At 40.6% G+C, this 25,952-nt stretch overlaps 1 protein-coding gene across 1 annotated transcript in view; it reads right to left on the reverse strand.

Moving 5' to 3' along the window:
* ERC2 (ELKS/RAB6-interacting/CAST family member 2) overlaps positions 1-25,952 on the reverse strand; it is a 391,348-nt gene that overhangs the window by 1,374 nt on the left and 364,022 nt on the right. The window contains exon 15 of the mRNA XM_060271028.2: positions 16,317-16,464. Within this exon, the coding sequence (XP_060127011.1) occupies positions 16,317-16,464 (148 nt within the window). The remainder of the gene's footprint in view (positions 1-16,316; positions 16,465-25,952) is intronic.

Genomic DNA, 25,952 nt, shown 5'->3' on the forward strand with positions numbered 1-25,952 from the left:
AAAAATGTTATCTAGAGGGCAATGTGGGTTTACTTTTCCCTAAATGACTGAAGTCATAATTTAATATGAATTGGCGGCCGGCATCCTAAATTGGAGCAACCCGTAGAATAAAGAAAGCTTGTTACTGACCTGCAGTTGAATATTCTTTATTGAGTCTTAAACATAGCAACAAATCACATGGTGAAAACACCTTTCCCATCTACACAGTGCCAAGTATTCTAATATAGTTCAAAGACAGACGCTACCCAAAATATACATGTTTCCAACAAGAAGCCTTTTTTCTACCAGGAAGGAGGAGGAAGATGCTCTTAGGTTCTTACCAATGAAGTTCCTGACCAATATCACTTTGGTTACTGTAAGCCTTACAATATATTTCCCCTTTGAGAGAAATTCTTAAAGTTTTATTTGTTTATTTTCTTATCAATGAACGGCCTTAAATTTCCTACCTTTCAACTGTACCCTTTAAAAATGTACTAGTTAAACAAGATGATATATGCAATCCTGAAAATGTTTCCTGTAATGAGGTGTTGGGGATTAGTCTTGTTATGGGGTAAGAACTGTGAATGGATGATGCCATCTTCTTAATTTGGTGCTGAAATATAAATAAACCACTTTTAATATTTCTTCCTGAGGAATCTAAATCACAGAAAAAGCAGGCACAAGACTACTGCTAAGAGCAAATCCCACACTTTTTATGTCTCTTGATTGTAGTCTCGGGACAAGATTATTTGTTTAGGGAAGTTATTGCTTGGCAAGGGTGACAGGGGGAAAAGTCTGAGGCTGTGTTTTGGTTTCTCTTGTGGTTCGGTTATAAGAAAATAAGAGTTTCTGTACTGAACTGCTCTTTCACTGGGACATTTCTTCTGCTTTGAAATATGGACTTCTATCATCTTCTGTGGTTTGAAGCTTTGAAACATGCCACAGTGATATGGGATTTTTGGGGGAGGGGAGTAAAAAGCAACTAGAAAACATGGGATGATTATAATTATCTTTATCAAGGTTGTAAACCAAATACTGTGAATTACTGCTGCCTGTTTTACTTACTAATTCTTTTAAGGTTCAGTAGGCTTTGAAATGCCAGGTATAGTTTTATTCCAGGAAGAAATTAATTAACTAGATTGGAATTTGTCCAGGACCCCCAGGGGCTTTATACCTCTACACTTGCAAAAAATGCGATGGGATTTTTATTGACCACATGTGTTTAAAAGCTTAGTTTATCGGGGTGGGGAGAGAGACGACTGTGTACTTCCAACTGCACTATGTCCCTTAGAAACGTGCTTAACAGTATTGATCTGGAGGGAAGAGTGCCACCTACTGACACCATAGGGCCACCACTTCCTACACTTTCCTGGATTTCCTTAAAAATTATTTCAAGCCCATTATTGACCAAATCTGTTCCTATTTAACATGGAACAGTAAAGTAGAATAAAACCTACATTTTATTACTTTGAATTTTGTACGCAATTGGGTGTATACTGAAGATTTTGGATTCTGCAAATCTTAGCATATTATTTCAGAAGATACAGGAGCATAGCTGCCAAGTTTTCCCTTTTCTCGCGAGGAAGCCTATTCAGCATAAGGGAATTTCCCTTAAAAAAAGGGAGAACTTGGCAGCTATGTACAGGCGCAATCTATTAAGACTGAACTTTGCTTCTAAGTCCTTTGCAACTAACATTTAACAATGTAAACAATGCAGTTAATGGTACTATTCTGTGGAACTACAATTTCCTCTGCAAGGCATTTTAACTGATGTTTTCAAACATTAGTTTCAGTTGCCTAAGTAATAACAGCATTTAAACTCTAAGTCTACCTTCGTGGTTTGCATTTGTGTTTCAATAGTAGGAAGTTTAATTATAGGAAAACAGTAGCAAGGGAATGTGTCACATTTTGGTCTTCTCTTGGGAATTATGTCTGGCCAGATTCCTATGAAAACCTGTTGCAGGAGTTGTGCACATATAGAAATTGGGAACCTAGGGGTACACACAGGCCCGGCTCTAGGTGCAGTCCCAGTGGCGCGGGGCGCCAGGGCGCGGGGCCAATAGGGGGCGCTGCACGGCAAAGCCGCATGGAAGCCATGCTGCACATTGCAAGGGCGGGGGCGCCGGAGCAATCTCCGCGCCTCAGCGCCAGGGCGCCTGACCTGCTCGAGATGGCCCTGGGTACACATAACCCTAAACATTTCGTGAATCTTTGTACTTTTGTTCATTTGCTGTATTTATTCTTCCCAATTTGAACTATAAACTGGTGATTTTCTCGAGTCAAAATGAGAGTATCCCCTAAACATTTTTTTAAGAAAAAGCTTTCTCTCTCTCTCTCTCTCTCTCTCTCTCTGTGTGTGTGTGTGTGTGTACACACCACTTTTCATTTTAAAAAATCAGAGTGGTTTACAAGAGCCATACATAAAACCATACAGAATTTAAAGCCAGAGACCCACTAACAACAAAAACAACAAAATTAATGTTGCATTAATATGGCCTTAATACTAATTTCATGAATTTTGATGATTGATATGGTGTTTGTAATATCACAAATGCATACTGCATGAACAATTTGCTTTCATGTAAGTTATGTGGCACGCTGGTCAGCAATGCCAGATGTTGAACCATTCGTAACACTCTTCCAAATGCAGCCCATGCCAGGCACCCTATGAAGCCAATGCCCGCCTTCTTCCCCATTCCCTGCTCCCCAGACAGCTGCCTAGGACACAGGCTCCTAAATATGGCACTGTGTGATAGTTCTTCTCTGCCAGTACTCCAAATCCCTTCCTTTTTGGTTTTAACAGGATGATGACAGCAACATCGGGAAATGTGGATTTCTTCCTTCACCTAGGAATAATTCTTTTTAGTCTTACCATGACCAGTAACAATGTTTCCCTCAAAATTGCTTGGACGCTTCACCAAAGCAGGGCACTGTGCTTCAAAAGTGCCCCCGAAATTCCACCTCAACAAAATTTGTTGGCAACCCAACACAAACAGCAATCCTACTACAGCAGGCATGTCCAACAGGTAGATCACTGGATGCCTGTGGTAGATTCCCCCCCCCCAAAGAAGCTCAACAAATTTGTCTCGCCCCCAAAAAGCTCAACATTACTTTGCACCTCTAAAAATAGGGCTTTCCTTCTCCCTGAAAAAAAAGCTCAACAACTTTGACCTGAATCCCAAAAGGGGGTAGACCACTGCCCATTTTTAAGTTGGACTCTTTTGAAGCCAAGTACTGTAACCCTACTGAAGACTATCTGAGTGAGCCCCATTTACCATGATTCTTTTTGTGCATAGGTGTGCATACCCAAGTGTGGATGTGGATCATGCCAAATGTTAACAGGATAATTGCTTATTTGTTGCTTGTCTCTTCAACATTGCTGTGAGTGAGAATCTGATTCTTTCCCCTGTTGTCTGTCTGTCTGTCTGTCTGTCTCTGTCTCTCTCTCACATACACACAATATCCACAAGCTTGCTTTTACTGATCCCATATATTAGTTTGCCTAACCTCTTTACTGAACTTCTTTCTAAAACAGCAACTATCTGCTAAAGAACACATTGGTTCATATAATATTAACACACAGTAAATGAAGCAGCAAATTAAATCAACTGATGTGGGCATGTATGGTTTGGGATCCAAAGAGCCACATGCACAATGAGACCCTTCCAGTTCACATTTCCAGAGCAGTTCACATTTCCAAGTTATCCCTTTTTTTAAGGGAAATTCCCTTATGCTGAATAGGCTTCCTCGTGAGAAAAGGGAAAACTTGGCAGCTATGCCTATATTCTCTAGGAGTTCTACAGGAAAGTTTTATCTGGGTTGGCTAGTAAAGCATAACAGCAAATTAAAATTGTAATATTGAAAGTCTAATCTAAAAATACCTTTATCAGGTCAGCAAAAAATATCATTATCAGTTATCCAGATCAGATGAAGAATAAAATATTTGTGCCTGGGATTTAGATGTGGAAAAATAGTTAAGGCTTGCTGCTAAGAAACAGGAAATACACAGTTATGGTTCCCATGCAGAACTTCTTCATCGTATCTCCCCCTTCACAGACAGAATTAGAAACTGATTTAAAGATTTGCTTACAGTAGCTTATCTGATGTCTAGTACAATGACATTCCAATAAAATGATCAGTGACTTGTGCAACTTTTGCAGTTCTTCCTCTGTTCTGTATCGTAAGGAAATGTATGGGATGTAAACACAAATACGTGGCCATGATGTAGCCAGAAGCTAGGGATGGTGGAAATGCAAACCACAAGATGGAGTTTGAGTTACAATAGTGCGATAAAAAGATGGACAGGTACAGAACAACAAGCCCATCCCTACCAGAAGAAGAAGAAAAAGAAAAGGGTGTGAGCAAGTACTATGCTAAATGATTTCCAAATACACACATAATGTCCTTAGCCTAAAGGTGACAATTTGCATTGCAGCAAAATATAATGTCAAGAAAGCATTGCAGGAAGCAAAGCAGAAGTTACACCATTCCTTTACTCTGAAAGGAAGGAGCACATGATTCCAACAGCAGCAATGCCCCTGAGCAAATGTAGTGCAAAACTGGGCAAGACTGTTGGGGTCACAAACTAGCAGATGAAATTTGAGGTCAGCTGAAAGTCACGCACACTGGGACAAACAATACATTTCAATAATATTTGGCATGTTCAAAGTGCTTCACGTACAGCAACCATTCTTTCATTATCGACATGGGTGTGGATTTCCGTTCTTGTGCTTTAAAACTGTATCTATGATAAGTAGCAGATACAATAAAGGAAGTATTTGCATTGATAAAATATACGGCAAGAGCTATGTTTGGACTGTAGCTTATCCCATATATTGCCCAGAGGTTACCAGGTATATATCCTTAAAAAGTACAGTTTCCTTATAAGCCAAGGGTAAAGCAGATGAAGGTGCTTTTGTTTAAAAAGGGGGGGATTTATTATGCTTTCTTTCTTCCTTCTGCCAAAGTTGTTGAGCTTTCTTTAGTTTTGCTCAGTTTTTTGTTTTTATTTTTTGCAAAATTGCAAAGAAATTGAACGTTTCTGAGCTATTCTGGGGGAAATTGGCAAAAAAGACACTGCCAACATCAGTTGCCATATGTTTTGATTTTCACGGACATTTAGTCGATTTCTGCTGCAGTATTTCATGTATGTCTGGAAATTTCCAGACGTATGGCAACCCTACAGAGTCTAGATGTTTCTGAACTACAACAGCCATCATTCCTGACTGCTGGCTATGCTGATTGGGGCTGATGGGAACTGCAGTCCAACAGTATCTATAGAGCCACAGGTTCCCTACTCCTGATCCAGCAGTTGCAAAATGAATGTGTAGATGACCCTTGGGGTCTCAACTCTACAATCCTATGATTCTCTATTATAGAGCAATTACATCCTATTGCATTAGCAAGAAGGTACAGAAAATAGAACTGTGGAAAGATAGCCTGTAGTAAGGTTTCATTATGTTATGCTCTCCAACAGACAAAAATAATTCTGAAACAAGCTAGAACAAAATAGAAATGAACCCATGTGCTAAAGCAAAGAACCAAAAGATAACTGAATGGTTCTGCTTTTTTAAATCTCTTACATCAGAGTTGTCTCATCTGCCTGAAAGTCATACAATCAAATCTTTCTGTATTGCTACCGGTAGAAATGATTATTAGAAAGCCATTTCGGCAATTTCCCTATCAAAAGTCTGGATTGCCTAATTTAAACAGTAGCAGAAGGGCAATGAGCTTATTTCAGTCACATTAAAACTGAATTGGCACTGAATTAATTGTAACAATTCTGACACCTGTCACCATACAGTTTTACAAAACAGGTAAGGCTTATTCCAAGGCAAATTGAAAGGAGATAATATAGTTCCTTCTTTCAAATACTGCTGGGTAATAATCCTTTCCCAAACACCAGCTGGAATACTAGATGTGTGGCAGAATGAAAACTGTAGTTCCATGTGCCAGACACTTATCTAAGGTACTAAGACTACATTTCAGCTTTTGTGACATTTGTGACTTAAGTTATATTGATTTAAACACAACCCATCTGACTTTTCTGTTGTGGTCACATATCTTTCCTAAGTAGGCACAAGTCTTAGAAGTTAAATGTGTATAACACACAATAAAGTGTAGTCGGTAATGAGTACGCTATGCTCATGCTAAAAGTATTTGCCTCAGTCCCAAATACTAAACACGGTAATTACACGGAAGGATATGAGAACAAAAAAAGGAAAGAAGTTGGCTAAAATATATAATTAACACTTTGAAAACAGAGCTGCTTGGAGACAGTATAGACTAAGGACCTAAATGTATGCAGGCAATATAAGATGTGAAGCCTGCCTTTCTTTTTTTATGACAGGAAATTATTAAACAGACAATTTTCTGTAATAATTATTTAATACATATTTAAACTATTAGATCAGATAAGTTGCTTAATAGGAAAAAAGGTAGAACTACTATTTCCCCCATACTTGATATGCTAGTAAATCGTGTCCTCCCTAAAAGAGGGCACGTGTTGTGGTGAGATCTGGAGACCAACCTCCTGTGTTGTGGGTGGGTGAGATTGGAGAGCCACAACACCCGATTGGTAGGTCCCTTGTTGTTGGGTGCAATCTGGCCAATAGGGCGCAGTCCAAACGGATCAATGCACCCATGCACGTGACCCAGAGCTTCCTCTTTCAGCCCGTGCATTCGGAACACCCGCCCACCTCTCCCTACTTTTAGGGCATTTTGCGATTGACCTTGCTATGCCGTCGGGCTGCTGCGTAGCAAATTGTCACAACTTGTAAGGTTGCGGATAGGCCACTGGTTCAGATGGTAGGGATGGGAGAATGGTTTCACCATCCCTATGTGAAGGGTATTCTGTTAAAGGAATCCGGGGACTCAACTGGTTTGGTCAACCCCTGAGAGGGGGTTGTGCCCGTGCCTGAGTCCAGGGGGACACCTGGGTGGTGAACATGGTATGTCCCCAGCTTTTTGCCTATCCAGATGTTCACCCTTGGTGACCTATGCTGGTGCCCTGGGTCAGCGCTGCCTGCAAGGGTACAGGGAGCTAGCCGAACCAGAGCCTATGCAACCACTCACCTTCTGTAATCAATAAAGTTGTGGCCTAAATTCTGCTAAAAACCAAACTAAAATTTGAGTCAAATGGGGGGAGGTCTCTGGGTCTGAACACACAATACAAAGCATGCTTTTAATTTTTCCTTGTGCCTATTTCTATTTGGCTGCAATCCTAAACAACCTTTGTTTTGATGTAAAATGGATTGAATTCAATGTGAATTACTTCTAGGCCAGTGTGGTTATAGTTAGAATGTTAGCTTAAGTGCACAATGCAGAACAATGCAGATGTATGATTTATTCATTTCAGGAAACAACAGAAATAAAGAAGTTTCAATTCTGTGTTGTTTCTATCCAGCACTGCAGATGAGAAGCCAATATAGGAAAATATCAAGTGTTAGCCATGCATTATGCACATGCTTAAACATTTTCCATTAATAGCATCAATGTACAATGTGATCCTGGGTCATTTTCCTGCTATCAAGCCAGTTCAGATGCAACAGGAAATTTTGGCTTAACACAAGCCAGGATCTTTGCAGCAATGTGCAATATGAAAGAAGAAAAATGTTAAGGAGCAGCTTGCTGCAGAAACACCTTCAAGAAAGTCTTAAGCATGCAGGGCTGGCCCTACGGCCAGTCTGGGTGGCGCAGGGCGCCACAGAACCCGCCCGCCACGGAGCTGCGCCCACCCACACGCCGCGCAGCTCCGCCCACCCGCTGCGCTGGGAAACGGGGTGGGGCGGGGGCGCAGGAGGGATCAATCGCACCACGACGCCAGGGCGCCAAATATACTTAAGATGGCCCTGTAAGCATGTGTGCACAATTGGCCCCTTGGGGGTCAATTTATTAATATTGTCATTCTCATCATCATACTTCATGACTGATCACCTTCCGTGTTACAAATCCTCCCAGATACTGTCTGGGATCTAATTCTACACATCTGACACTAATGTAATACAATTTGTGCGAATGAGGAATGCTCCTAATCCCCAGAGCAACAATAATGACAGTGGTGGGGGTGGAGGTGTTCGGGTTATGGGTAATTTGCATGCTGGGACCTCGTGCGTCTGTAATTAAAAGAAAAACTAAAGATACAGCTGCATGGAAAATTTGATCTCAATACTAAATTATATGTGCTATAGTTTGAACAGAAATAGAAAATAAAATTGAGAAACAGGTTCAATTTAAGGTGTCCAACATCAAATAACACTCCACTTCTATAACATACATGAGGGAAAGATGGGTAGAACTGACAGTGAGGTTGATGTCTCTGCTAACATACAAAGGAATTTTCTCAGGGAATCATTAAAGGCCTGTTTTCTTCAAAGCTTACAGAAGCAGGACTGACCCTAACATTAGGCAGAGTGAGATCACTGCCTCAAGCTGCAGACGTGTGTCTGAGCTGTGTGTGCCATGGAGCATATACTGCACCCTCTCTAGCCTGCTGCTTTCAGCAACAGTAGTGGATATTGTCTCATCACCAGTCAGCTTCAAATTCCTCCTCACCTCAGGCAGCAAAATTATTAGTAGTAGTACAGTACTAGTATTATTTTCTTCGCTCTTCGCCCCAAGGTCCCCCTATTAAATATTTAACACTATTAAAATATCAAATAGTTTAAATTTAATAAAACAAGTTTTAAACAACTTACAATCACAAAAGTAAGGGGGTCCTCAAGGGGACACCTCAAGTGTCAAAAGCTAGGGTAAAGAGGCTTAAGGTTCACCTAGTGTACTGTTCTGGTGGGCCTAGTCTGTGAATAAGCCACAAGCCTTAGTAGCCCAACAAGGCTAGACCTCACACACAGGACTTCCAAGCTAGGGCAGAGGAAGGGAACCGTGTAAAGGGTCGGGCACGAGAAACCACTTTCAGCCCAATGCATAATCTGGGGCACCATCTGAAGTTGACCAGGGATGAGTACCTCGGTTTACAAACACAATTGGTTCCGGAAGTCCGTACTTAACCTGAAGCGTACTTAACCTGAAGCGAACTTTCCCATTGAAATTAATGGAAAGTGGGTTAATCTGTTCCAGACAGGTCCGCAGAGTACTTAAACTGAAAAAACTCAAACCGAGGCGTACTTAAACCAAGGTATGACTGTAAGTGAAGGAGGCCAATGTCAGGAAGTGAGAGACATACAATGTCCTCAGCAACACATCAAGGAGGCCCACATACTCAAATTCAGCTACCAATGTCTTTTCTTTATTTGACTACAATGTTGTGATGACGTACTTGCCAACTGGACTGGAAAAACCAGGAAATTCCGGCAAATGAAACAGAAAAGATTGCTAGCTATGTTAACTTTTATGTACTTCCACTATCGTAAGATTTCACAGTTACCTTTTTAGTTCCTAATCCTTCTATGAAGTAGTGAGCTAATGAGTTAGCAAAGATTGCCAAATGCTAGCTTTGTCTGTGGCTGATATATTGTGGACACCTGGGATCTTGAAGTGACTGGAACATGTCTAGGGTAAAATGCTCTCCAGCAGCTTTTGGCCAATTCCATTTACATTTTTTGGCTGACCATCCGAACAGTTAAAAAAGACATTTGAGAAACATACCAGTAATTCTGAACAATCCTTCAAGAAAATGTATTTACTAGTTTTAAGCAAATTATTTCAAAGAGAATTACATCATTGTATAGATTTCACTTAGCAGCATTTATCTTTGAATTCTCATAAGGAATTCTAGCTAGACATTTTATTTTGTCAATTGCTAATGAACCACTGATTTGGTTTGAGTACAGTCCTAATGGGAGCGTACACAATCCTAAAATACAAATTAGGATGATTAATTACTTAAAAAGTGATGTATAGGTTTGCCAAACAATTAGAATTTCAAACATTCATGAACTGCTTGTTTCGCAGCTAGCTTGGTTTCTTTGCATTTGCTACAAACCTACTTTGACAAACTTTGCTAAATCTTAAAATATGTTCAGATAGAAAAACTTTAAGAGTTCCCTTTAGTTCTGCACCAGAATGTTGTTTCATATCCACCAACATGCAAATAGGCTCCTGAATGTATCATGTTGGCCACAAAAACCACAACACATTAAACCACACCAATTCAACGGAGGCCAGGCTCATGCCATGTTTTGACTTTCTCCAAAAACTCAGAATGGCTCTTTTATTGACGCATAGCTACAATATATGTGATTTATGTCCCCTTTCAATCTGCTCTCTTCAGGAATATTCTCTAAGCTGGGCCTCTGCTTTCTTCATTATATCCTTCCATTGGTTAAATGAACAGACCAAAAGCTGACAGGCACAAGATTTAAGGAGTCTTAAAAATGTCATTTTAAATACTGTCCTCCAAACACATTGGAGTCTATTAGACCTCCCCAGTGAATGCTTCCGAGGATATTTTAGCATTTTGCAGTTATTACAATGTTTTCTGTATATGATGCAGGAGCTAAAAATAGAATATCATTTAATCTGAATAAATTTAAATAGTGAGTTTTGGCGCAAGCACTTTTTTAGCCATAGCTGCCAAGTCTCCCGTATTCCTCGGGAAATCCCTGTTTTCCCAGCTGAAAAAACGGGTTTTTTTGTTTTTTCCCGGTTTATTCTGGCGCGACGGACATTTTGGAACTGGGCGGAGCATGCTCAGAAGCGACTTTTGATGCTGCTCTGCCCAGTTCCAAAATGGCTGCAGTGCGACTTCTGGCACGACGGCCATTTTGGAACTGGGCAAAGCAGCATCAAAAGTCACTTCTGAGCATGCTCCGCCCAGTTCCAAAATGGCGGCAGCGCTACTTCCGGTCTGCTACTTCTGGCCCGGTCCCTTATTTCTCCGACAGCAACTTGGCAGGTATGTTTTTAGCCCCTTATGCTAATAAGGCTTCGATTTGTATAGTTCAGTCCTAAGCATGTTCTCGTGTGTGTAATTAGAATTCCAGTCTAGGCATACTTTCCCCTAAAGCAAATCCCACTGAATCAAGTGGAATCTCCTTCCAAGGAAGCATGCTTAGGATCTGGATGTTAAGGCTTTTACTTCCTTTGCAGCTTCCCTCAACTGCTAAACTATTTCAGCAGTAGCATCAACAACACCTGCAGCATGGAATGACTTCGCTGCTATATCCACTCCCTTTTCACTGCCTGCTATCCTACAACTTGCAACAATGTCCAAAGGGCATTACCAGACAGAAGTGACTTGGGTTACAATCCCTGCATGTGCACAGTTGTGAAGTTAGACCCAGTCCATATTTCTCAGCCTAGCCTACCTAAAAGGTTTGTTGCTAGGATGAAATGGGGATAAGGTAGCCCATGTATGCTGCCCTGAGTTCCTTTGAGGAAGGGCAGATTAAAAATATGGGGCAGGATGCAACATCATGCTATTCAGATAGTTTCTTCATTGCAAGCATTTCTGCTTCCCAGGTGGAACAATCTCCCTACTCTTCCTCTCACATGCTGTTCTGGGGTTTTCCCCAATGTCATAAAGTGGATGTGGGGAAAGTATTTGGGGTTCACAGCAGGAGGACAAGGGAATGGGGAGAAAGCCCCATTCTGCTAGTGGGAGTCCTTACACTAGCTACTGTTAGCACATTGGTTTAATTAAATCCAGCCCATGATAAAGTGATGTATCCTACAAGGTCATGCCATTAGTGTAATGACTTCTGCCTGTACAACAGGACTTCCTCTCTCTGTAGTTTACCCTTACGTTTCCCAAGCCTCTGGAGCAGATTTGAGGGGACCGGGGAGAGAGGAAGTTCCATCACACAGACATAAGTCCTTCCATTAATATGTAACCCAAGCAATAAACCTTTTTATCCAATGGGTGAAACATTTGCAGAAAAAAACTTTAAACTACAAATGTTAATGTTTAAGACCTGCAGCTGAAGACCATACACACCCTGAGATTTCTTTCTTTTAAGTAATTGCCACAGTATGTGGAGCTGTTGGGAAGCATAAACCAAATAAGGGATGAGAAATAACTATGCTTTGAGCACACAGAAAGAGCATGGCATGCTCTTTTCTATGGAGCAATTTCCACTACTGGACAGAAAACTCAGATTTTAAATCGAATTGCCAAGAGACTTGTCTGACAGCAGAAATGACAGCATAGGAAAGTGAACACAAAGCTCCCTCTCTGTGGACAATTGTCTTCCTCGTGTATATATCCATCATTGGGGCCTGGGCCTGGCAACATTACTTGAATAATAAAAGTTCTTAGCCATTTCAGGAAGAGTTTAACCTTCAACATTCTTTGAAAATGTCACATGGAAACATTACAGAGAGAGCCAATTAGTCTTCACCTGAAGTAGGAAGCTTGAGGAGTCAGCCAGATTGTTTAGAATGTTTTATCGTTATCTATGTCTGAAGCAAACCTGGATATATTTGAGTTTTGGCAATTCAATCTCAGTATACGTCTGTGATACATTACGCATTCTGATGCAATCAGTGCCCTTGGCATTAATCCAATCCCAACAGAGCTCTATGAGACAATTTGTTATATTGGGTTAATCCACAAAGTTTAATAGCATTGACTATCTGAATCTTAGGACTATTTTAATATATATATTTCATACTATATCCGATAAACATATGAAGCAAAACATAATACAGAAAGCATACCATAGAAAGCAGTGTTGTCTTCTAAGGCTGATAAGACAACATACAGCCAGAGCTTGTGATTTGAAGCATAATGCTGTACATGTCTTCTCAGGAGTTAATGCCATTTAGTTCAATGAACATTACTCCAAGGCAAGAGAGTATAGGTTTGAAGTTTGAAAGCCTCTATTTTCTTCCAAATAAAAATGCACCATTCCATTTCAATAGTAATTCAAACAATTTAACATCATAGAGACAGTCAAACCTTGGTTCCTGAACGCCTCCATTTTGGAACGTTTTGGCTCCTGAACGTCAAAAACCCAGAAGTAACTCCTCCAGTTTTCAAACAATTTTAGGAAGCCAAACGGTTTCTGAGCTGCATTTTTCACACACACATCCCACTGAATTTGCAGCCAGACAAGATAGGGAGGTCTGCTTGGCAACCCCTTGTACACTGACTTGAGTTCCATGATATAAATATCCCAAGGTGAGATGTAAATGTACTAATGAATTTAAAAGGCAACAAATATAACTCTTTACAATACACACAACCCAGCTGTTATAAGCTTTACAAAGAACTGGCTGGGAAAAATCCCAATCTAGCTGATTTGTAAGGCATCTATATATTTAGAAATGCCTTGATTTGAGCCTCTTCCCCTTATTACAAAAAAATGGTGCTCTGTCTTTTTTCTTGCCTAGCATATAACTAGAAAATATAATGAAATGAACATATAGATCACAGGAAAATACATGATTCTTTTTTGCTACAAACTCTCGGTCACATTTCTTGAGGTGCATCAGCAACAAACATGATTCATAAAAATAATCCAATAAATTCAAATAGAACAAAATCATATTAAAATGGAAACCAATAAAAGTGTTGTGAAACCTATTTACATGTTAATAGTTGTCACTATTTGTGTCTCTTAATACGTTCCAAAGAAATGTTGTATGAAGTGAAGATACTATGTTATTTCAGTGAAAAGCAATTGTAATTTGTTTTACCAAAGGCCAAGCAACCCAATGCCAGGGGCATTGATCAATTTGTTTCCTTCAACACAACAGTGTTTGCAAGAGTAGCACTCCAGACCATGGATCTAATTAGGCCCACCAGGCCATTTTGACCATGCCATGCCCTCTTGCCAGTCACCTGGCATCATATAAGATGTCAGGTGTGAACAGGTAAAAGATAGCTTGGGTGGGGCAAAATGGGCTGCTGAAGCACCTTCGATAAGTTGATCAACAAGGTTTCAGAAGTACTGCATCTGAAATGATGAGAATGCTTCTGAAATGCCAATGATCAACTGAGCTGGGCTGATGAAGCACCAAAAATCAGCTGATTGCTTGCACTTCAAACGGCAAGCCCTTTGCAAATACTTCTAGGCCAGGCACCCCCAAACTTCGCCCCCCCCAGATGTTTTGGGCTACAATTCCCATCTTCCCCAACCACTGGTCCTGTTAGCTAGGGATCATGGGAGTTGTAGGCCAAAACGTCTGGAGGGCCACAGTTTGGGGATGCCTGCTCTAGGCAGTGCTTTGAAGTCTCAATGACCTGATAGATGGGGCTTCCAAGCATGGTGTAGGGCTATTTGCAAGGGCACAATCACCTGATAGTTGGGGCTTTCAAAGTGCTACATCACCTGACATCACCAGTCAAATGTTGTCTATTGGGTGTACGAGGCATGGCCTGTCAGCTGGATGTGGATCCCCCCCCCCTGCCCTATAGGGTCAAATGAGAGTAACTAAAGGGGTACACTCTAAGACATACTGGGGGCAGAGCAAACCCCCTGGTGGCCCTAAAGTGTACCTTTTCCCTTTATCTGTTTATAGACCCATCCTTGTGCTGTATTATTGGTCATGTTATAGCATAGCAGAATGTTGGAAAATGACTTTTAAAATCCATCTGCATTTGCCCCCAAGGAAGAGGTGAAGAAAAGAGGGAAGTTATCTGACATAAGTTGAACATATCTGGTATTACGTAGAAAATAAAGAGAACAGTGTTCGAGTCCCTGCCACTCAGCTGTGGCTACAGAGAATCCAGAAATCAATTTGTAAAAGTAAGAGAAAGGTGTTGATGGACCTACTGGGCTTACAACGTTTGGGTACAATGTCTCCTATCCAGCTGACTGACCTGAGGCACAGGTGCATCATGACTGGAACCCAGGTACTTGGCACCATTGTCTGTGATGAAGTCAGCATCACAAATGGGTGGTATGTTCATGCTCTGGGGCTGTTTCCTATGTCTATAGACCTGTGGGAAGAAGCTGTAATGATTAGGCGCATGAGGTCAGAACTATAGGAAGATCAGGGAAGAAGCAACAGTTTTGCATCCTGTTGCTTAAGGGGTAGAAAGCTACACCATACAATGCATGATTCAAGGAAAAGAACCATCACATTGATATGTTGGGAGGGATCCAATACAATGCTTACATGGCATGCTCATCTACGAATGACTGAATTCTGAAGGGCAAGCTGGTTACTTGCAAAGGGTTGGGTGAGACTGGTATGGCCAAGGATGTTTTCCTACTTTGCAAGTAACAGTAACAAAAATCAAGGCGGATACTGTCACACAGTGGAAAACATCCAATAAAGGCTCGTTCTAAAGCATCTCTTTTTCTCATCTACCTTCCCCAGGGTTTCCACAGGAGAAAAAGGTTTGACAATGCATTCCTACTACACACAACACAGCTTTAGCATCTAGGTTATCTGATTATGCTTCTCTTTCCTTAATGCATGGACCTAACTATTATAAACTTAATAGTGACATAAAAAGATTGCCCCAGCTAAAATAGTGTACTGTAGTCTGTTGGTTGTTGTATATGCATATTTAATCATTCATTCATTCATTCCATTTTTTTTATTCCACCTTCATTTCAAGGCATTCAGGCACACCTATCTGTTTTATTGTCCCACCAAAAATGAAAGATAGGTAAGTGTGAGAGATGGTGGCTGGCGCAAGGTAACCCAGTGAGCTCCTTGCCCGAGTAATGATTTGAATTTGATCCAAATAATAAGTTCCAACCACGACCCCACACTGTATTATAGGATGTATTCTATGGCAATTTTCCCATATCAGTAAAAAGGAATGCAATTTAATAATTATTTTCAGATAAAACATATATTTAGAATATACAACCTAGCATTCATACAATTTGCACTTCAGAACAGAAGCAAATTATAGTTCAGTTTCTGCTGAGATCCATTTGTAACTTCCAGATAACCTTGCAGAAAGCTAACAAGCAACTATAACACAGCAAAAAATATGAGGTTCTAGTATTCATATCATGATAAAAGTGGCATGGGTGCCAACACAAAATGGCTGCCATGTGCAGCAAAAAGAAGAGGTGACGGTATTCCATAGCGGGAAGTACCATCCCAAAAGAAGCACTGAATACAACAATATACAAAATGGGAACTAAACATAAAGGGTTAGTAGGGTTCAAGAGAAGGAACATATCTCAGTATGATGCTTTCTGTTGTTGTGTAATCAGTTAAGTGGTAGCCTCGATGGAAAAAGGGAAGCAGGACATGACCGCAGAACATATTGGACAAGCCAAACCGACATGCAACTGAATACTAAACAACAATAAAATAGTAGTAAGGCAATATTTATCCTTATCCTACCTTTCTTTCCAGCTGTCACAGGCAGGCTTGGTTTAAAGACTTAGTTTCATGTTAGAAGAAAGCAGGGAAAATAATTGCAAATCCCCATAAAGAATGATAAGGAAAAAGTGTTTTCCAACCTGTTGTTTTAACTGATGGACTAATCTGTCTTTTTCTCTTTTCAAAGCCATCACTTCTTCTTGAGTTTTCTTTTTCTTTGAAGCAGACAGTTCAAGCAAGGCAATATTTGCATCTTTTTCGCTGATGGCAGCAAGGAGTGCTTCCTGTCTGATTAGATTAAAAAATAATAATGAAAACCCTTGGAAAACATATGCTTTTAATTGAATATTTTAGTGCCTCTGAAGCAAAAGAGGCAACATTAATACATTATGCATGTCTTATTCTGCATACAATGTACCCGCCCAAATTTTCTAGGTTCAATTCTATGTACTGCTTATGATCAATTTTGAACCTGTTTGATTCAGACAATAGCCCGGACTTCAATGACTGCAAGCTAAATCTAATGAACTCAAAGAGTCCAAATATTGCTGATTTTCATAGACTGCAACAATTAAATTGCAGAAAGGTTCATTTCATTACTTGGAATGTGAAGACAGCAAATGGTATTGGGGTGCCTAAAAGAGTTCCAAAATCTCATGTGTAAGCTTTTTTTTGTTCAATCTGACCAATCAACAACTCAAATATCTAAACATGATGGGACCTAATAATTTTAGCATATGATGGTACCATACGTCTTCTCTATATAAAAGCTAAAATTAAATTAAACTGTCATATGTACGGCATTCAGGCAATTATTATTATTATTATTATTATTATTATTATTATTATTATTATTATTAACCTTGCTCCATGACATTCCACAGTGGCTTGGATGAAACTGACAGGACCAAACTGAAACAAGATATTTAGAGCAGTTGTGGGATCAGGATAAAACTCAAACTGGGGACTTCATTATACAGAAATGACTAAACCTACCCATGGCGGGTGATCCTATTGGTCTTCAAATTGGTCTGTCAGGACCCAAAACCAAGTCACAGCCTGATCTAAGGTGGGTCACGACAGCAGCACTACCACCATACAAATAGATGGTTAAAAAGGGAAAAATAAGAAATGGGTACCTAAAATCATGTTAAAGTTAAAGGTGAGCCTCAGGACTAAAAAGGCTGAAAACTACCATGATATTATAGTGTCAGTTCAAAAGCAGTTTATGTCTCCTCATCCAGTTAGCTACCACTATCAGGTCCTGTTATATATTTTAAAGTGGATATAACTACATGCCAGAAGAATGCTGCTTACAATACCAAGCCTATATGAGATTATGTCTCCAGAAAGGACCCCAAAGTTTGGGCTAACATATCTGTTCTTGTGGAATAGTTAATAGAACATTATTGAAACCACCGTACAGCATAACCCTAGATCCCTACAGGATCAATTTTGCACATTTTTATGTCTCCTCTCAATAATGAAATTAGTACCTATATTTTATAAAACTAATAATAAAGAATGCACATATTTTTTATCAAAAATATACATAGCTGCCAAGTTCTCCCTTTTTTTAAGGGAAATTCCCTTATGCTGAATAGGCTTCCTCGCGAGAACTTGGCAGCTATGAAAATATATCATCTGCTTTTGATACATTATAGAAAATTTGAACATGTGAAATATTTCATAATTAAGTGGGCACAAAACATAAGAGAAAAATATTGATGGGAATATGAGGGAAATTGTGGCAATATCACGGATTCTCGTTACAGAACAGCAAAGTGGTTAGTTTACATAGAAATATACACAGGCTACCCAGCAAACCCATATTGCCTGGACCACTCAGTTTGTTTCTTTAATAGTGATTAGTGGTGGAGTCCTGTGCAGGTCTCTGGGGGCCTTTGTCACAAGTATCAGTGGGCTCTTTGTCCCCTCCCTTTCTTCCTCAAACCACATTCCTTCTCCCTATTTGGCTTCACCCCTTTAAAGTAAAATAAATATTGTGGGGCTTATTACCCTTCCACAGTGGAAAGAGTAACTTCTCTCGGATTTAAAATTCCACCTGAATTCAAAACGAGTACACTCCCAGTCCTTCTCTCCCCTAAATTCTGCTCACAAATAAATCAGCTCCACTTGAGGGGAAATAATGAAATTCTCACATTTTCTGAGCCTATCAACTCTCGGTAGAAGCAGCCTACATGCACCTTTGAACAGGGAAATAGGAGGCAAAGGAGAAAACCCCTTCAAAGAAAATTAATATTCAACACACAGTGATGGAATCTCTTTAGCATTGTAAATTATTAAGCAGAAAATTGGGCAGAAGCATTATACAGGAGATGGCCACTCTGGAAGACATATATATTAAACATTCCATGTAAACATCTCAAATGATGTTTATTATCCTGGGATAGCAGCAGTGAAACAGAATTCTTCAGTGGGGCAAAAGGGCATAAAAGAACTCTATCTATCTCAATTCCCCGTCATAGAAGAGGAAGAAAAATTTCGATCAAACCGAAGCAAGCACCATTTGGGGATATGTTTCCAATGGGCGGGTAGGGGCTTCCTGCTCTGGAATAATCAAAAAGGCATCACCTTCTGAGTGTGTTAGACCAGGCATAGGCAAACTCGGCCTCCAGATGTTTTGGGACTACAACTCCCATCATCCCTGACCACTGGTCCTGTTAGCTAGGGATGATGGGAGTTGTAGTCCCAAAAGATCTGGAGGCTGAGTTTGCCTATGCCTCTGTTAGACCCTCAGGTGGAACAGGGTTGAAGGGAAAGGCTAGGCTGATGTAGACTGGGTGCTTCAAATCTGCCACAGATGGTCAGATGAAGGTGATCATCAGGACAAGGGCGCTTGGGAGAGTGACTTGGAGAAGCGCAAGTTGTCACTGATCGATGAGTCCAAAAACCGACATGGCTGCCCCTCAAGCACTAATTTGATACTGAAAGCGAAGCCATCTGCAAATGCATATATGCATACATTCTAAATTCATTTAGTACACATATAAGAAATACGGTATGTGAAGGGGTGTGCTTCTGTGTAAGAAGAAGCACATACATGTGTGTTCAAGAGATCCACAGTCTAAACAATGTCAAAAAGAGTATATGTATTTTAATTTGTAGAAGTGGAATGAATAAAACACACACACACACAAATGGTTTTAGCTACACTAAAAAAAAAAACCGTTAAGAATTAAACACTAGCAAATGCTCTCTTTTGATTGCTGTTGAACAGATTAATCATTTTAAGAAGTCTCCTAGAAATCTTTTTTTTTAATTGCCTTGCCACATCACAGTCTATTTAAAAGGGAATAATGTAAACACTTCTGTTTCACTCCCTCACCTACATTAGTCAGAGAACAATATTCCCAGCTTTATTAATAGGAACTGTCCATAACTGTTATAAAAGTAGATAAATGAAGTGATATAAAATTACGATTTCAGATGATAACAAATACGAAAAGCAAGAGCAACAACCTGTACTGTAATTCTTACATCCATTATTATGGAATGCATTTTGTGTAAGGACACAAAAATGCAATTAAAACACTGTAATTGAAAATGTTTGAACTAACAATATACACCCCACTCTTCATGTTCCAATCATAACTGAATGGAAAAGAAACCGCTCAATCAACCTGTCTCTATAATTGTTGTTTTCTTTCCCTTCTGACCCCAAGTATTCAACTTTAAGTTCAATAGGAGGTAATGTCAGAGAGATAGTGATGAGAGATCCTATTTGAAACAACTTCTTTCTTTCACCCCAAGAAGGGGGGAAAAGATAAGTTCAAACATGCTATTAAACCACAACAGTTGCACATGTACCTTTAAGGAAATATCACAAAGGTTAAATTTAAATTTTAAATTTTTTAATCAATGCAGCCATACCTGAATCAGTGGCTGGTATTTATAATTTGCGTAAGAGCCTAATACATAATAACTTCACAGATAGCAGTCCAAAATTCTAGATTTATGTGAAGAAGTTGACCAATATGAGCTACAGGCTGCATTCAGGTGTGGGGTGCATAGCGCTAGCTTTCCTGGTGCTAGCGCTTGTGTTCCATTTTCCAATGTTACTTTTACACAGCAGGACCTGTTGCAGTATGGGACTGTGGCGTTATTTGTTGATATACTGCCATGCAGGGGCGTAGCCAGGATCAAAACTAGAGGGGGGGGGGGCAAGCCATGGTCATTCAGGGGCGGGGCCACGAAGTGGGAACGTGGGCGGGGCTACAGGGCCAGCTGGCCTGATGATATCGTGGCGGCAGCAGCGGCAGCGGCAGTGGCCACCTTGTGCTTCTGGGGCTGGCAGCATCGGCGGCTACCCTGCTTGGCTGGAGAGGACGGGAGGGTTGGGCAGGCGAGAGGGGGTGGCAGGGCGGGCGAGGGCGAGGCAAGGCACGGCCGCAGTCACAACGGCTCCAAGGCGTTGCTGCATATCAGCATAATATTTCAACCATGTTGTGGGTTCAAGCCCCACCTTAGGAAAAAATTCCTGCATTGCAGGGGGTTGGACTAGATGACCCTTGTGGTCCCTTCCGACTACAATTCTATGATTCTATTGATATATAGCCATAGCATATGCATCATTCTGCTTTCTTGAATTGTCCTACTCCTAGGCATAGCAGCCAACTCCTAGAGGCCTAGGTGCCTCTCCCCCCCCCCCAATTACTGGTAAATACTGTATTTTAAAGAGTCATCCCCCCTCCCATGTTGATGGACTTTCTATGTGGGGCTTATTTGCCCCCCCCCCGTATTTTATTACGGATGGAAGAGGGAGGGAAGGAAGGAAGAAATAGAGAGAGGGATAACTCATATTTGTGGGTGCCTCTGGGTGACGCTGTGATGCTGGAACTCTGCAGCAAGAGGACGGGAGGGTCGGGCAGGTTGAGCTAAATTGCATTAGCACCAGTGGGGATGATGTGATGTGTAAAAGCAACATGCATGTTTCTACTCCTCCCCCACCCTTTCCACACATGCGTCCTTCAGTTCCCTCAGGATTAAAAGTGCAGGCTTTTAAATAGGCAATAGAAAGTGATATATACTGGGAGAGCATTCAGCGACTGACGACGTTATTTTTATTTTAAGGGAGTTGAATGTTTAAAACCTTCTTCAGTTCTAATCAAAGGACCAAAGTAGGTATGATATTAACTGCATGATTGCAAGTAATTTGTCTTCTTTTATAAACTTAAATAGCAGCCGGGATTGAGACTGTGGCACATGGGGAAGTGGTTAACCCTTTCCTCTCAAATCATGGCCCCCCATGAAAACTGTCCTGAAAACCTCATGCCACCCTTAGAGGGCAGCACCAATGGACCCTTCCGTTCAGGACCTGATAGCAATTTCAGGGTTGGGAGGGTTCTCATCAGGACCACAACGCCCATTGAGCCATTGAGAAAAACATACACACCCTTGTATATTTTCCTTGCAGAAAGAAGAGAGGTTTGTGGGGTGAGCAGTGAGCAGAAAAATAACACAGGATGAAAGGCCCAAACACTTCTTCACCTGCCAGTCTTTATTCCAGATCGCTGACTGCCACCATATGCTAAGTGGCATACAAATTGTTGAATCAACACAGAAGCATTACACACAACCGTGTGTCACATGTAATTTGACGTCAGTTATGAAATTAGTAAAAGGTAAAGGTAAAGGGACCCCTGACCATTAGGTCCAGTCGTGACCGACTCTGGGGTTGCGCGCTCATCTCGCATTATTGGCCGAGGGAGCCGGCGTATAGCTTCCAGGTCATGTGGCCAGCATGACAAAGCCGCTCCTGGCAAACCAGAGCAGCACATGGAAACGCCGTTTACCTTCCCGCTGTAGCGGTTCCTATTTATCTACTTGCATTTTGACGTGCTTTCGAACTGCTAGGTTGGCAGGAGCTGGGACCAAGCAACGGGAGCTCACCCCGTCACAGGGATTCGAACCGCCGACCTTCTGATCAGCAAGCCCTAGGCTCAGTGGTTTAACCACAGCGCCACCTGGGTCCCTGTCATGAAATTAGTACTGGCTCTTTATACTTCAAGAAATATCCAGTCAATCAACCGACCCATATACACCTGACAAATTTGCACTTCAAATTCTGTCCCCTATGCATGCGCGTCAACTCCAGGGGGACGAGGCTCAATGGTTGTTATTTTTTAGAGGGCCGTGGGCCCCCATTGTTTAGGGCGAACACAGATCTGGGTGCGGAGTGACATCAAGACATTGCATAACATTGTGTGTCTGATGTCAGGATGTGATGTTGGCCCCTCCTCAATGTTTTTTTTAGAAGATGGCTCCTCTGCCTCCATGTGATCATCAAATCATTCACACAAAGTAGCCAGATAGACACTGAAGACTATAATTTAAAATGGCTGTATTCTGCTTTAGATTCATAAGAAGCCAGATAAGAAGGCATAATTTATTTATTTTTTTCATCGTGTATGGCAATCATGAAAGCACTTGACTTAGCTGTACATTGCAAACACTTTCCATAAAACATTTTAAATCTCAGTATCTCTGTTTAAATTTAAAACTTCAGAACCAAACCCTTCCCTGTGTGGGCAGCCATTTTGCATTTTGTAGAGATGCAATATAAGTTTAACTGCTTCAACCTAGTGGATGCTAAACAAAAAAATTAAAAACACAAAGGATCAGAAATACTGGAGGGTGAATCCAATTACATGTGAATACAAAGGTTTTGTTTGTGTGGAACATAGCTCTGCTCAAAGTCCAGCTAAGCCAAACAGGATGAACCAATACTATAGGCAATCTGTCATTGTCAGGCTACTTGTCTTTCACCATTGTATTAGGTATGTAAAAGGACCAAGATAAAAGTTGTTTGTAGAAAGAATGGTTTGATCCCTTGAGCATAGTATTCAACCCATTTTGAAGCTCACTTAAATTTATAAGCCTTGCATGGAAATTATTCTTGCTTTTCTAACCAATATTTTTAAAAAATGACTCAAAATCAAAGTGTAAGAATATTCTGAAATATATTATTGTCGAATGCAAGCCTAATATTGATTTTCCATAAAGCTTTGAGTTATATATTTGACAGGATTATCCTTGTGAACAAACCAAATACTGACTACCTTTGTCCAGAAACTAAATTACTTTCCAGGATGGAAATGTCAAACAGACCACAACAAAAGGAAGCCAAGGACTATATAGATGAGGAATAGGTAAGGTGTCTTCACTTCTTCCCTTGAACTCCAGAATGACTTCTCTCTGTTGAACTCAGGGCCTTTCTGCACTTAACTTTTATAGTGATATAGTTGCTGGGGGGGGGGGTTCAGATTTTTTGGGCATGTCACCATATGACATTGTCATTATTCAGCTACTACTCCAGAATAATGTACTCAACATATTTTTTCCCCTGCTACCACAAAAAATCCAACATTTGTGAAAGATCCAGAAAAGATCTTCAGTACAGTATTTACTTTGGTGCAGCATGCGTAAAAGCATAATCTCACTTTTTGTGTGGAAGGTGTAGGGGTTAATGGGCATCATTTCTGAGATGTCTATTTTGCGCCACTCACTCTGACTGGTACAAGCTGTCAGTTTGTGAGCTATTGAGTTTAGAGGATATATATGGCAGGTAGTGTAGGGAGTTCAAGACAAGCTGCGGCACACACAGACACACATAGTTCCTCTCATCTAACTCCCATGATGTTATTCCATGCATGTTCATACCTCAGACATTTACAGGCTAGACTTGAAGACAAGCCACTGAACTTTTCTGAATTCAGGCACAAACCACCATTACTGTAGAAAGGAACACTGCACACACTCTAATAACAGTGACTTGGTACCAATAGTTCAGACAATCAACTCCAAATGAAGTCATAAAAACTTTGATCCAACGGCAACTATGGTAAGGCCCTCAGTCAAGTGACCACATATCTCTGTATTTTGAAAATGCGGGCAAGAAGAGTGAGAGACAATGATAACAATGTATGTAATCAGTTTTTCTGGACATGGATGGGGGTGGGATGACAGATTTTAAGACAAAACCTTTATAATCAAAAGACAAGGAACTAATAAAGCCATGCTGTAATTATAAAATAAATAACAATATAATATTTAGTATTTTAAGAATCTATTAAGAATTGTCAAAGAGAAGAAAAACTTGTTCTGATTCAGAAAAATGCCAATTGGAATCTAACAATGTTGTTGTCTGAAGAAGTAGAGAGCCATAGGCAGAAACTCCACATCATGCTTTTCAGAATCTTATGTTAATTAATTATGATATGATATGATATTTAAAGCACATCATGGTTCAAATTTCCTAATATGCTGTACAGATTTCCTAATTATCCATCAGAAATTGCTTTGCTGAGCTGCAGCATGAAAGCTTTTCCAAGCCAGCATGAAAGTTCTCAGTCAGCGCAGGTGGTATCAGACGCCCCACCCTATAATTTTGGTCCTGCCGGGATGAGTGGGCAGGGTGTGCCTAATACCCTGCTATGAAGCATTTTGGTCACCATATTCTAGGCCAGGGGGGAAATCGCCTGCAGACAAAATGAGGTGTGTCTGGAGGTTTCACCTACCTCATAGTAACTGTCACAACTTGTTGATGGAAAAGTATCAGGGTACCCAGGTAAAGGGATCCAGGGAAAGGTTTTGCCTGAATGCCACAGAACTTCCCAAATGGCCTCCTGGAAGGATTGCCCAGATTTGATTCATGTCATAGGGTGATCCTTAAATCCAGGATTGACTCTGAAGGCTTAATCAACCAGCAGACGGGCAAGTTGATTCAGAATCCATATCCAGTGCCTATGCCCAAGCCTACTTGCATCTGCAATTTAAAAAAATGGTGGCCATTTTGATCCCAATATGCTGTCTTGTCTTCATTTCTACCTTTCACACCCCTGTCCCCAGCAACCTCGGGTTTACTGAGCCTGGGTGCACAAAAAGCCCTTAAAGCCAAACAACTGGCCAGATTTGAAATACCTTTGTGTCTCAGAGTGATGAGGTACTAATAGAGGTGCTACCGAAACAAAATCACTATCAAGTGTACTTCTTGGCCTAACTGTCCTAGTTTAATTTAAAAGATAAATAGTGTCAAAAAGGCAACAGATCTGAAGGAAGAACATTGCTGGGAGGTGAGGAAAATATGGAACAGATCCAAGTTATTTCAAGAATCAAGGAGAGGAGGAGTTCAGACAACAGCCCACAAATATTTCCTTAATTAGTACTTTAAAGATAGGCATGAAAAGAGTCAGATACCAGGTCCATGTTGACTAATTATGACTTCCTTGTTAAAGGAGTGGCTGCAGGCATTTCCAGGAGCATGCAAGTCATATGATTCAAATTTGAGTAGGGCAGCTTACTCATTGATCTTCTTTGGTGGGTAAATGTTTCCCAAATTCGTTACAGACTAAGAAAGCAGCTTTTACAAAAGGCAGATGTAAAGATCTGGGGGGGGGAGGGGGTGTTGATCACAAACCAAGATGAGTGATTAGAATGGTGCTAGTCTCAAGTAGACCAAAATAGGCACAAGGAAATGCGTCTTTCTGAACTGTAACTGTGAAAAAATGCTATGATTGCACAGTAGACTAAGCTCATTTATTAATACTTTCTACTGGCTAATTTGGTTGTGTAGTCAAGCACAAAGAGAACAGGAAACTATTTATGATGCTCTTACGGATACTGTCTAATAGACATAACAATTAGTTTTTTTCAGTTATAATCTACATATGCTTAACCTTCCTGTCCATAGTATCAGGAAGAAATATAAAGGAAACTTGCAAAGGCTGCATGAATCAGAAAATCAGAAATATTTT

This window comes from Zootoca vivipara, chromosome 2 (genome assembly GCF_965207765.1).
Source record: "Zootoca vivipara chromosome 2, rZooViv2.hap1.1, whole genome shotgun sequence".
Taxonomy (NCBI): Eukaryota; Metazoa; Chordata; class Lepidosauria; order Squamata; family Lacertidae; genus Zootoca; species Zootoca vivipara.